Source organism: Stegostoma tigrinum, chromosome 32 (assembly GCF_030684315.1).
Source record: "Stegostoma tigrinum isolate sSteTig4 chromosome 32, sSteTig4.hap1, whole genome shotgun sequence".
Taxonomy (NCBI): Eukaryota; Metazoa; Chordata; class Chondrichthyes; order Orectolobiformes; family Stegostomatidae; genus Stegostoma; species Stegostoma tigrinum.
In genome coordinates this window covers 7,673,209-7,687,013 of record NC_081385.1, presented here as the reverse complement: position 1 = coordinate 7,687,013, position 13,805 = coordinate 7,673,209, and the positions used below count along the sequence as shown (strand labels likewise).

The 13,805-nt window shown below is 40.0% G+C and overlaps 1 protein-coding gene across 2 annotated transcripts in view; it reads right to left on the bottom strand.

Annotated features, from left to right (window-relative positions):
* Positions 1-4,897: 4,897 nt before the first annotated feature.
* Positions 4,898-13,805, bottom strand: part of LOC125466827 (D(2) dopamine receptor B-like) — a 131,120-nt gene continuing 122,212 nt past the window's right edge. For both annotated transcript variants that reach the window (XM_048561903.2, XM_048561902.2), the window contains exons 7-8: positions 12,509-12,848; positions 4,898-8,485 (exon numbers count right to left, since the gene is read on the bottom strand). In XM_048561903.2, the coding sequence (XP_048417860.1) occupies positions 8,289-8,485; positions 12,509-12,848 (537 nt within the window). In that variant the 3' untranslated portion in view covers positions 4,898-8,288. The remainder of the gene's footprint in view (positions 8,486-12,508; positions 12,849-13,805) is intronic.

Below are 13,805 nucleotides of genomic sequence, written 5' to 3'. Positions count from 1 at the left end.
CATATGCCTGTCTAATAGCTGCTTAAGTGCCCCTAATGAGGCCAACTCCACTACCCTCTCCGGCAATACATTTAAACACCCCTAACACTCTCTGAATAAAGAACCTACCTCTGATGTCGCCCCGATATCTACCTCCACTCACTTTAAAAGTATATCCCCACGTAATACCTACCTCCACCCGAGGAAAAAAGTCTCTCGTTGTCTACTCTATCTATACCTCTGATCATTTTGTACTCCTCTATCAAGTCACCTCTCATCCTTCGTCGTTCTAAAGAGAAAAGCCTTAGCTCGCTCAACCTTTCCTCATAAGACCTTCCCTCCATTCCAGGCAACATCCTGGTAAATCTCTTCTGCACCTTTCCTCATGCTTCCACTTCTTTCCTGTAATGAGGTGACCAGAACTGGACACAATACTCCAGATGTGGTCGAACCAGACTTTTGTATAGCTGGAGCATAATTTCACGGCTCTTGAACTCAATCCCTCTATTAATGAAAGCTAACACACCATACACCTTCTTAACAACTCTATCCATCTGGGTGGCAGCTCTCAGGGAACTGTGAACACGAACCCCAAGACCCTGCTGCTTCTCCACACAGCCAAGAATCTTTCCATTAACCCTATATTCTGCTTTCAAGTTTGTCCTTCCAAACTGAATCACCTCACACTTTTCAGGGTTAAACTCTATCTGCCACTTCTCAGCCCAGGTCTGGGTCCCATCAATGTCCCTTTGTAACCTAAAACAGCCCTCCAATCTGCCTACAATGTGAGCCACCTTCATATTGTCCACGAGCTTACTAATCCACCCTTCCACTTCTACATCCAAACCATTTACAAAAATCACAAATAGAAGAGGACCCAGAACAGGTCCATGTGGTACACCACTCATAACTGAGCACCATGTTGCATATCTCCTGTCCACTGCAATCCTTTGTCTTCTAAGGGTCAGCCAATTCAGAATCCAATCTGCCATATTTCCCCCTATCCCATGCATCTTTACCCTCTGCATGAGCCTACCAGGGAGAACCTTATCAAACACCTTACTTAAATCCACCGTTCCACCTTCATCCACGTGTTTGGTCACCTCTTCAAAGAATTTATTAAGGTTTGTGAGGCATGATCTATGCCTCACAAATCCATGCTGACTGTAAAGCTTCACTTTATTATTGGTGGCAGTGCCTTCAGCTGGAATTCTCTCAGTCTCTTCATCTTGCTTGTCAATCTATTAAACCTAGCTCTTTGAACACAATTATGGTGAGCTGTTCTTGTACATTTTTCTGTAACTTGGTGTGAAACTGTGCAGTAATAATTCTTTGAAGTGCCTTGGGCCACTTTGCTACCTCAAAGAGACAACATAAAGGTGAGATTCATTTTTCCTCCTTAGTGTGCAATTTTAGAGATATTTTAAGGCATTAGTGCTGTACCGAAAATAGCCCTTTGCAAATCTCTGAGGCCCAAGATATTTAGTCAGAAACAGGACAACCCAATACGTAAACTTCATGAGCTGGATTGCCCAGGTTGAAGGGTAAAGTTTTGCTAAACGCATGAGTTTGAGCCCTGCAATCACAGCTATGAACTATTATGGTGACAGATGGTAGTCCTCAAACCTTCGCGGACATATTGAATTTTAAAGTAAAACAGGTTGTTTAATTTTGTACTTAAAAGGGACAGACAGGTCAGAAATGATTGCAAGTGCAGTTGAGCAAATGAAAAACGTTGATTGAACCCAACATTGAGAGAGACTATGGAATGTCACACCTGGGAGGTGTGTCGAGGAATTTCAAGGAATCACTTCAAAGAAAGAGCTGCAACGTAAAGTCCCAAACCATTTCTCATTAGCTATTATACCATTACATGAAGTATAAGAAAGCAGTCCAGTTAAAAAAAGACATGCCTCTGTGCCCCCTTCCATGAATACACAAGAAAAAGGGGTAAATAGCATTCTATGTGTGTGTGCATGCTAGTCTGGTGTTTGAGTGCTACTGGGCGAGTGTGGGGTTGTTATGTTTTACAGCTGAGAACATCTACTAGACGTCACTGCACTTGCAGATAAAGGATAGAAAACCTCACTCTTTCCCTTTCATCCTGATTGTTGGAAACAATTCTCCAGCCAAAGGGCACAGTTGAACAGAAAAACAGACAACTCCATTCAGCTAACCTGCAGAACCCAGAATTGCAAATATACTGCTCAAATGCCAGCATCAAAATTGTCAGAATCATGCAAATTATCATCCGCAATTTTTCACCGTCTAAAATAATAGTAAAATACTGTGTGTATACTGGAAATCTGAAATCAAAAGAGCAAGTGTTAGAGAAAACCTGACACAGCAGACCTGCTGATATTTTCTTTTTCCTTTTACCGAACAAGACTAATTTATACATTTTTAAAAATTATAGTCTTTTCACACACTTCTCATTTCTAGTATGCGTGGCTGTGTGCTGCATTTTACTTTTTGTTTTGCTTTAGGACCTAATAAACATTTTCTTTAACTCAAGAAAGCCTGTTTAAGTTGGCTTCTTTTAAAACATAAGTGCATTGGAATTTGGAAAGCTATCTGGGTGGCATGGTGGCTCATGGTTGCATCACAGCACCAGGGACCAGTATTTGATTCCAGCCTTGGGTGACTGTGTGGGATTAGCATGCTCTCCCCATGTCTGTGTGTGTTTCCAAAAGGTGCTCTGGTTTCCTTCTGCAGTCAAAAGATGTGCAGGTTGGGTGAATTAGACATGGTGAATGTGGAGTTACAGGAAAAGGGTGGGTTGCTCTTCAGAGGATCATTACAGACTTGATGGGCTGAATGGCCTCTTTCTGCACTGTGGGGATTCTGTATCCTTGAGGGGTGAGATTTTTTAAAATTTACCTTTTCTGCCACCAACAGAGGGAGGAGCAGTTGAATAAAGGTGTCTAATCCTCCCTTGTCACTCAGGAAATTAATGAATCCCTGCTCATTCATGTAAATAAATAATATTACTGTTGGTAGTTCTGCATATATGTCAGCAATTTAAACTCTTGACTATGTCTTGGATCACCGGTCTTTCTACTCCCTTCGTACTCCATTTCATTTGTCACATTTCCCCTGAGCTATTTATTTGAGGCAACATTTTTAGTATAGGTTCTACCTTAGCTGGTCTCCAGTTGTATCTTATGGATGTCCTTCGTAAAGACATGCTTCATAATGATAGATATTAGATTAGTTTGGCTGTGTCTGTTACATCATAACTGTGGATAATAAAATGTAAAGCTTATCTTGTTGCCAGCAGCCTCTGTTACAACCACTTCTTCACTGAACAACTACCCCTTTCAATCCAAAATGAGCAACAGCATTCAAACAATGCCCTCTTTTAAAATCTGCCTCCTCCCACCTGAGAATTAAAATTTTCTTTGGATATGAATGACATGCTTTGCAAATAGAATTCGGTGGAGTATTTGAAAATATACTGCCTTCAAAGATATGCTTAGAGCATGTCTAATTTGGGAAAGTGCTCATCATTTCTTTTAACTCCCATCTTCCTCAATGACCTTACTCAGAAATGAGGAATATCTAAATTCCATGTCAGAATGCAGAGCGAGCAGAATCAGGGCTGGTTTTGCATTTCCTGGTTTCAATATTCTAGAAACACCATTTTTGGGAAGCATGGGTGTAAATTCCAAATGAAAATAGATCTTGACCTTTGGTTTTCCAACTGAGATATGTTGCTACTGGACAATATCCCATCACTAAAAGCATGAAGTTATACTATCATCTGTTTTCTGTCGATAACGGCATCTGATCATTACTATTTAATGACTTATGATCCAAAACACAACATTTTTGCGATGCTAAACTGTGCCTCTTATATATTTCTAACTCTGTCTAACTTTCATCTATAGTGATTGATTCTTTGGTTACAACTTAGTATCACTGGTAATGAAATTTGAACCCATGCCCACAAATCACTAGCTCGAGTTCATGCACTACTAATTTATGTTAGCATTCATGTTTTGGCATTGCTGAGAAAAGAACACATTCACCTGGACAAATCACAAGATTACCAAATCAAGGGGATAACCAAGATTTATACTGCATGAGAGGAGGATGCTCATTTATTGGGAAGTGAACTCTGAATGGTAGCAGTGTTGCCATGGAAAATGCATCAAATAATGATTGACAGTTAACTGACATGTTTTGTTTAAATTTTAAACCCAGCAGATATTTCATATTTTGTTTCTTAATGGTCATTTTTGTGGAATTCAATTTTGCAGGTATCCAGAGTCACTTCAAGCAATGAAGTTCAGTACCAATTCCCCCTTTCTGTGAGAAAAGGGAACAAAAATCTAATGACAATAAAGCTTTATGGCTTCAGATTTTTTTAAAAAATGGATATAGAGCAAGAATTGTTTGTGGCAATGCCTAAAATAAAAGTGTAAAACTTGAGAACTCTAAGTGGAATTAATGCTAAATCACAACTTTCAAAATGTAAATAACTTGATAAACAGTCTATACTCGTAGAAGCACCAAGGGGATCAATTATATCATTGTGAATCCAATTAACTTCAATGAAGCTGAATGATGTATTGTCAGAGCACTACAAGCCACTTTTGGACGAAGCTTTCTGAACACCAACAAGCTAAAATCACGATGGTCCCATCATCTTTTTAACAAGGTACAGAATTCACTATTGCAAGAGGAAACATCATATATTAATACTGATGATATCTTTTTTTCTGCATGATAGGATGTATGTGTGCAACAGTGCTCCAAGCTTATAATTATCTTAAAGTTATGTTGAACTGATCTAATCAACATTGACTTCTCTATGAAATCAAACACAATGGCCAATTACTTCTTCTGGATGACAGCTGAATAGAATAAACTACTGCAAGTTGCCAGTCATAGAGAATAATTCATATAGTTCAAATCAAGTACAGAAACATTTTTATGCGCTTTCATGACTTTGCAACAGAACTTAACATTGTGAACAATGCTTTTTGCCATTTTTACTGCAAAGGTAAACTGTTGGAAATCATGTAGTCAGGCTTACCAAGCATTTAGGATTCTGTGGAAAATACTATCTATTTCATACAGAATTTTGAATTTTTTTAGTAACAATGTCATTTGGCCAGTCAAAAGTGTTTTTTTTTTCATTTTGCACCATGGTAATTTGGCTTCATTGTAATAATTGAATGCTCTGGCCAATCTTGGGATGTACTTGACATACTTAGATCAATCCCAGGAGCTCTGTGGAATCATCAAAATTTTATTTACTTCATGTGGCTTCAAGACCCAAGCCTTTTCCATCCAAGAGTTGGGTGCAGAAACACTTTTTAGACCAAGAAGACTTTATGAGGAATTGTTTGACCCAGACAAGGAGCTTAACATTTTTAAAAATGTTAAATTTTTGAAATCTGACTTTTTTTCTCTGTTTCCTACCTTTATGTGGCTCAATTAGTTTGTTTCCACCTGTTGAGGTGGCAAATTTGGATAATTTCCACTAAAAAACGTAACTGTTGACTAAGATCTCAGAGTTTGGAATACACAACACGTTACTTTGGGATCCTGGTCTTTTATGTTTAAGCATTTTTGTCTTTGTCGACAGAATAGCTACAGTTTGATATGATTTGTGTGCTGCTGCGCGGTATAATCTGGGAAATGACAGACCAGTGATCCCTACAACAGTGGTAAGGAAATTATTGGAGATAATTCTTAGAGATAGGGTTTACTCACATTTGGAAAAATATGGACTTGTTAGTGATAGGCAGCATAGATTTGTGCAAGGAAGGTCTCACAACTTGATTAAGTTTTTTGAGGAAGTGGCAAAGATATTTGATGAGGTCAGGGCAGTAGATGTTCTCTATACACACTTCAGCAATGCCATTGACAATGTTCCTCATGGCAGCCTGCTACAAAAGGTGAGGTCGCATGGTATTCATGGTGACCCATTAAGACAGGTACAGAACTGGCTTTGTAATAGATGACAGAGAGTAGCAATGGAAAGGTGCTTTTCTGACCAGTGGTGTTCCACAGGGATCAGTGCTGGGACCCCTGTTTTTTGCTATATATATAAATAATTTGGAGGAGAATGTAAGTGGCCTGATTAGTATGTTTCATTTACATCTTTTTTCACTGAACCACTGTCCTTTCCGACTGTGCTTGAGCGGTGAAAAATTGCCACACATTGCCATAAAAATATCTGTATTATAACAAAATACCTCCCCAAAACAATGAAATTATATAGATTAATTGGAATATAATTTCAGGGAGTAAATTCATTGCATAAGATTATCTTAATTTGTCAAAGCTTCCTCCAACTTAAATGAACGGGTTGCTTGGTATTCAAATTTCTTTTTGAAAATTCTTCTTGGAATTTTTCCAGATGTGGGTTTACAGGCCCTGATATCCTTCAGTACAAGACTCTCAATTTTTTTTGTAAAAGGATTAATTCTCAGGAGATGGTCATCACTGATAAAATGAGCATTTATTATTTATTCCTTTGAGGCGTAGGTGCATTTAGGTGGCTTCTTGAACCAATGCTTATCTATGCTCAATCAAATATTCTTGATATGGAAAGCTGGATATGAGTGTCTACAAACTTCCCAGCTCTGGAGGACTCTTTAGCATCACCCAGCACTAACAGCATTCCATGTTCCAGCCAAAAAGAAAATCCTTGAGTCAGCAAAGGGAATCCTTGAAGCTATTTTTCCATTCCACAGGAAGAATACTGAGACTTTTTTTTTGTAATTCATTCATGGGATGTAAGCATCGCTGGCAGGACCAGCAATTATCACACATCCCTAACTGCCCAAGTGAAGGTGGAGTGAGCTGCCTTTTTCAGTCACTGCAGCCTATGTTGAATAAGTCCATCCACCATATCCTCAGGAATGGAAATCAAAGATTTTGACCTTGTGACAGTGAAGGAAGAGTGGTATAATTCTGGGTCATTATGCTGAGTGGCTTGGAGGGCAACTTGCAGGGTGTGATGTTCCCATATGTCTAATGCCCTTGTCCATCTAGGTGGTAGAGGTCTTGGGTTTGGAATGCGACATCAGAGGAACTTTGATAAGATACTGCAATGCATCTTATAAATGGTACATAGCTGGCACTATGCATCGGTGGTGAAGGGGCAAACATCGAAAACAGTGGCTAGGATGCCAATCAAGTCAGCTGCTTTGTCCTTGTTGGTGTCAAGCTTCTTGAGTGACTTTGGAGCTGCACTCATCCAGACCAGTGGGGAGTATTCCACAACACTCCTGACTTGTGCCTTGTAGATGGTGGACAGGCTTTGAAGGATCCAGAGGTGAATTGCTTGCTGCAGGATTCCTAGCCTCTGGCTTGCTGTTGTGGCCAGATTATTTGTATGGCTAATCCAGTTTTGTTTCTGGTCAATGTAACACTCAGGATGTTGATGTGTTGCAGTCAACCAACTTCTGATACCAAACTGTCATAACTTATGACACTCCAAAGTTCTCTATCTCTTCTGCATATGTGAAATGAACATGTTGAAACTTACACCTTTAATTTGACATGATTCAACTGCAGTTTGGTTTGGTTCACATCCCAAAAAGCCTTATGCTATTCCCAGTTTCAATACATTATCTCTAATGAGATATAAATAGACACTGACCAGACTTAGTTGCAGTTGGCCTAAGTGAATGCTAATTCTGGGTTTTGAGTCCTTGATTTGAAAAAAAACTGCCCCACACAACTAGTCCACAATAATTCAAATAATAAAGTTCACTTTTTTCATCCAATATTAAATTCAGTGATTACATTCAAATATAACTCTTTACAACCTGTTATCGGATCTCACTCATTGGTCTCACTGAGATGGGAGGTTCATAATTCTTCAAGTTAATGTTCTTAAGTGAACGAGATAAAGATGTCTTCAGAGTCTGATGTTGGCAATCATTTTTGTTTTCTAGTTGCCTGTCCAAAGCTCACCTGTCCACTGTGCTACCAGGTAGCCTCATTCACTGACCTTAAAGCAGTGTTTGGCGGTCATGGAATAGTAATTACATGGAAATTTCTAGCCATGTGGATGGACTTTTGTTACACCATACTATTGACTCTTAGTTTTGAATGGACAGGTGACATCATTTGTAAAGAGGGATAAATTCTCTTAATGCCTTCACTGATTCAATTTTATTTTCCCTCTTCTTTTTCCAATCCACAATGGCACATAGTTTGGATATGGCTCTTTTGTAGAGAAGAGCAATACAAAGTGTGACACTGATGAAAAAAGCCATCTCTGTACACTTCTATGGTGCAGCTTTGAAGAAATGTGGCACAACTACATCCTTTGGACCAATTCTTCAGCAGTGGAGGATTTTGATGAAAGCTTTTCTGAACTCCACATTGAAGGTAGTGTAAATGATTGGGTTCACAGCACTATTGACATATCCCAACCAGGTGACAGCACTGTACATTGCTGGAGAGATTAAGCATTTTGTGCAATGCATGTTGAGGATATGGGTGATGAAGAATGGCAACCAACATATAACAAATACACCTAGAAACAAGAGAAGCAGAGATTAATATTCAACATTGACAACAAACTACGTTTGAAGTCCAATGACACATGTGCAGGAACTTTATTTTTCAGACTCAATTCTAATGTTTTCCTGATCAGTCTCCCGCTGTCTTGACTCCATGAACTGAACTCAGCCTAAACTCTCTTGCCCATTTTCTAATGAAGTTCTGTTTAACTCTGATGTGGTGGTGCCAGTGTTGGAATGGAGTGAAGAGGTCAGAAGTCACACAATACCAGATTATAATCCAACTTGAAACCACAAGCTTTCAAAGTGCAGCTCCTTCACTGTCTCATCCCTCCAATTTCCTGTAACCTCCTCCAACCTCTACATTCCACAAATGTTTTGCTGCACTAGTTTTGGCCTCTTGTGTTTCCAGAATTTTATTCACCCAATTGCAGGGAGCAATGTCTTCAGCAACTAGATTTTAAAATTTGGCATTTTACCCTTAAATCACCACCTGTCTTTTTTTTTGAACAAAGACAGTCTCTTTTGTCTTGATGGGTCTACTCACAAAGCAATTCAGTTTTAAAACTGCACAAGGATTAATGGAGACCTGTGTAAATTTCCTTGTGTAAATTTATTTAAATAACGATTTCGATCGTAAGAAGGGACAGCTCTTGGATATGATGCCTGAAGGATGAATAGAAGGTAAATGATCCAGAGGGAGGGAAAAAGGATGCTTTCAGACTACCTGAGGAATTGTTGCCAATTAAAAAGCAACACTTGTATGAGAAATGTTCAGATAATTTAGTCTTGAAGAGAAAGTTGCTCTTAGCAACCACTACTGATCAGAATATGCACAATAACACAGTGTTTTGAAAATGAATACGGGCATCATCTAAGTGTCTCAATATACCTTCACTATGCATCTAACTTTGCTATCATTTAGTTTTTTGTTCCATCGGACGATATATGAGTCGCTGGCAGGGTGAGCATTTGTTACCCAGTCCTGATTGAACTGCTATGGTCCAGCCTATTACAGTTTGTTACACTTGAGTGACTTCTCAGGCTGTTTCAGGAATTAGATAAGAATCAACGACATTGCTATGGGTCTGAAAGCAATTAGTGACCTACGTAGTTTGTTTTTAATGACAATCAATTGATAGTTTCATGTTTACAGAAACCAGCTTTCAGTTCCAGCATTAATAATTCATTGAATTTGAATTCCACTAGCTGCCAGGGTGGAAATAGAGCGCATGTCCTGTCAACCAGTGGATTATCAGTCCAGTGACATTACCACTGTGCAACCTTCACCAACGCAACCTGGGTAGTCTTAGCAAACCCTGAATTTAATGGTGAATTTAATCATTTAACCCATGATGCAGAAGTTAGAGGGCTTTGATACCCATAAGTGCTCTGGTAAAGGTCTCTGGTGAGGATTGAAAGTGGCAAGTGTTTTCTTAAGTTTGACTTTCTGATTTTAAGCTTAAAGCTCCAATCTTTAAACCCAGTGAATCAGCTGGTTCATTTTGTGGACAAAGTTTAAAATTTTTTCTGTGTCTGCAAAATGTTTTGATTGTATTGGTTTTGTGCCTCTGAATCTGTCAGAAGCAAGGAACAAATTGTAATGCATAGAACATCAGTTTATTTAATACCTGTGGTTTCTCACTTACAAAGACAAAATGAACTTGCTCATTCAATTTTTATGATGTGACTGAATACATCTTCACAGACATGAATAAAAGTCATTTATGTTTGATCTCCTCTATCTGAAACCTGAGAGTAATTGAAATAGAGAGAGCGTCTGTGCAGAGGAAGTAAGGACAGGAACTCATTATGGAGTCTCTATTAGAATCACTGGTACATAATGGAATGTCCCAGTGCCAAATTTCATGTGACAGTTAACCAGTTGAACTACATGTTTAGCTTCTTCCACATAGAGTAGACCTTTCTGAGATGTTCCACATCCTCAAACTGTCACAAGTTACTTCATGAGCATTGAATTACTATGAAATTCAATCTCTGTCATTTTGTAGAAAGTGACAACAGCCCATTTTACTTGCAGGTGCCGCAAGCAGTCAGGTATCTAAAGAAGCGCCCCAACCTGAAACGTCAAAGAAGGGTCCCGACCTGAAACCTGGGATGGGCTTGAGTGGGGAGGTATAAGGACAGGTGTAGCACTTCCATGGTTGCAGGGAAGAGTGCCGTGTGTGGTGGGGCTGGAGGGGAGTTGGAGCGGACAAGGGAGTCACGGAGAGAGTGGTCCCTCCAATCAGTCCTCAGTGAAGTATGATGCTCCTTGGCCTGCTGTATTCATCCAGCTCTACATGTCATTATCGTTAGAATGTGGCACTGGTTCTGAACTCCCTGGTCATAGGGAACATTCGTCTTGATCTTACCCTGTCTAGTGATGTTAGAATTTTATAAGTTTCCATGAGATGCTCCCACATTCTTCCCAATTCCAAAGAAAAGGTCATTTACCTCTATTCCAACATTACCTGTAGCCCTAGTGACCTGAGCAACCACCATTCCTCATTCCCTGTCCCATCTACTGCTGCAACTGTTTAATATATCCATTTAGTGCATTATTCACATAACACTTCTGGTTGAGACTGGCAACCTAGTTCCAAGTAATGAATACTCCCTATCATGTAAGTGCTTCATTTAGACTTTCCAATCCAATTTTGCATTGGGCATTTACAGTGTGGGAGGAAGCTGTCACCATAACCTCTATTTTGATAGTGGGGACCTGCCTTAGTAAACTTCATGAACTGATTTATTCTCTCTACAGTCAGTTAAGAATTGACTTGAGTTGAACTTTCTCCCCATTCACAGAATGTGGTTGCCAATGGCTGGGTCAGCATTTACTGCCCATCCCGAGAGCAGTTTAGCATCGCCTACTTTGCTGGAGTAACATGTACACTGGGCCAGGTAAGGTTGGTAATTTCCTTCCCTAGAGAACATTAACAAACTAGATGGGGTTTTCCAACAAGCAACGGTGGATTCACGGTCATCTTAGACTCTTAATTCGAGATTTTGTTCTTTTGTTATTGAATTCAAATTCTACCATCTGCCGTGGAGGGATTTGAATTCAGGATGCCAGAACATTAACTGGGAGTGAGATTGCTCGCTGAGCTGGAAGGTTCATTTTTCAGATGTTTCGTCACCAGTCTAGGTAACATCAACAGTGAGCCTCCGACGAAGCGCTGGTGTTATGTCCCGCTTTCTAGTTATCTGGTTAGGTCTCCTTGGGTTGGTGATGTCATTACCTGCATTGGTGATGTCATTTCCTGTTCTTTTTCTCAGAGGATGGTAGTTCGGCTCCAAATCAATGTGATTGTTGATGGAGTTCCGGTTGGAATGCCATGCTTCTAGGAATTCTCGTGCGTGTCTCTGTTTGGCTTGTCCTAGGATGGATGTGTTGTCCCAATCAAAGTGGTGTCCTTCCTCATCTGTATGTAAGGATACGAGTGATAGTGGGTCATGTCGTTTTGTGGCTAGTTGATGTTCATGTATTCTGGTGGACACCACTTTGATTGGGACAACAAACCCATCCTAGGACAAGCCAAACAGAGACACGCACAAGAATTCCTAGAAGCATGGCATTCCAACCGGAACTCCATCAACAAACACATTGATTTGGAGCCAATCTACCATCCCCTGAGAAAAAGAACAGGAAATGACATTACCAATGCAGGAAATGACATCACCAACCCAAGAAAACCTAACCAGATAAATAGAAAGCGGGACATAACACCAGTGCTTCATCGGAGGCTCACTGATGATGTTACCTAGAATGGTGACGAAACGTCTGAAAATGAACCTTCCAGCTCAGCGAGCAATCTCACATCCAGAACCTCAACCTGAGCTACAAATCCTCTCAAAACTCATGAACTGGGACTCTGAATTAATAGCCGAGCAACAATACCACCAGGCATTGACTCCCCCGTTCTAATTTAGAAAAATACAAGGGGCCAGTAAATGGTCAGCAAGGAAAATGAGAGATCACACTTGCATCAGCCCCTGGTAAAATAAATGAGAGAAGCAAGGGCAGTACTAACCAAGGACAATGGCCAACATCTGAGTTGCCTTTTTCTCCTTTTGCTGGGACAGCTTCCTTTTGCTCAAGCTCTTCAGTGAAGTTCTTGTTTTGCCATTTGGCAACGACTGGATTTCGAAAGCTTTGGGCGCTTTGGTTATGTCTTTGGGGTGCCCATTCTTCTCACCTTTTACCGGGCTGCCTTTGGGCGATGGCATGCTCGAGCTGGCTCCTTGATTAGATGGAGTAGGTACCGTCAGTTGCCGGTTGACCATCGCTAATTTGTGCTTGGTCTTCTCCAATGGCGGGCTGGCTGAGGACATCATGTCCATCTCCATATCATCCTGGTGGCTGACCGCTTCCTGGACCAGGATCAAATATCCAAAACAAAATCAAATAAATATGCAATGTGCATGTTAGGCTGAAAATGAATCTCTGTGTGAAAGGCCCCAGTAAGGATACTGATTAGCAAACTTTTGCCAGAATAACATGCTGTTTCTTTTAAACACGTAACAGGATTATGCCATTCAATTCTTTGTGCTACACTCGCACTCAGTTATGTCAATGCTGATCTGAGCCTCACTTATAAGTCCCTTGATAGAAGGTCTTGTGTTGTAGTGGTAGTGAACCTACCTCTAAGCCCAGGAGTTCCAGGTTCCAGTTCCACCTGCTCCAGAAGTGTACAATAACATCTTTGAACAGGTTGATCAGAAAATATTAAAAAAAAATCCTTTGATATCACCTTGTAAGGAAACTCGGCTGACCTCAGTGTGTAAAAGTGTTAGCAGAACTCCTGTGCTAGTGTCCCTAATTCTGATTTTCCCTTTAAAATGGACTAGTTCTAATATTCACTGAATGTCCCTTCCTTCTTGATCCATACAACAGTGAAGTAATTTCTCTGTATTTGTATTATCATAGGAACACAGGACTTAGGAGCAGGATTAGACCATTCTGGCTCTCGAGCCTGCTCTGCAAATTCAATAAGAACATAGTTGGTCTGGTTGTGGTATCAGCTCCACTTTTTTGTTTAGATCGCATGACCCCTGACCCACATTTATTGAAAACCTATCTAACTAAGCCTTGAATAAATTCAATGATGCAGCCTTATATAGATGAATGATTCCTTGAGAGAAATTGGCTTTTTTATAATCATTTTAAACATGTCAATCAGATCATCACTCTGACTTCTATCTTGAAAGAAATACAAACTCAGTTTGTACAGCCTCTTCCCATCACTTAACCCTTTAAGACTTGGTATCCACCTGGTGAACCTGCACCGAACCTTCTCCAAGACTGATGCATCCTTCATCAAATGCGGA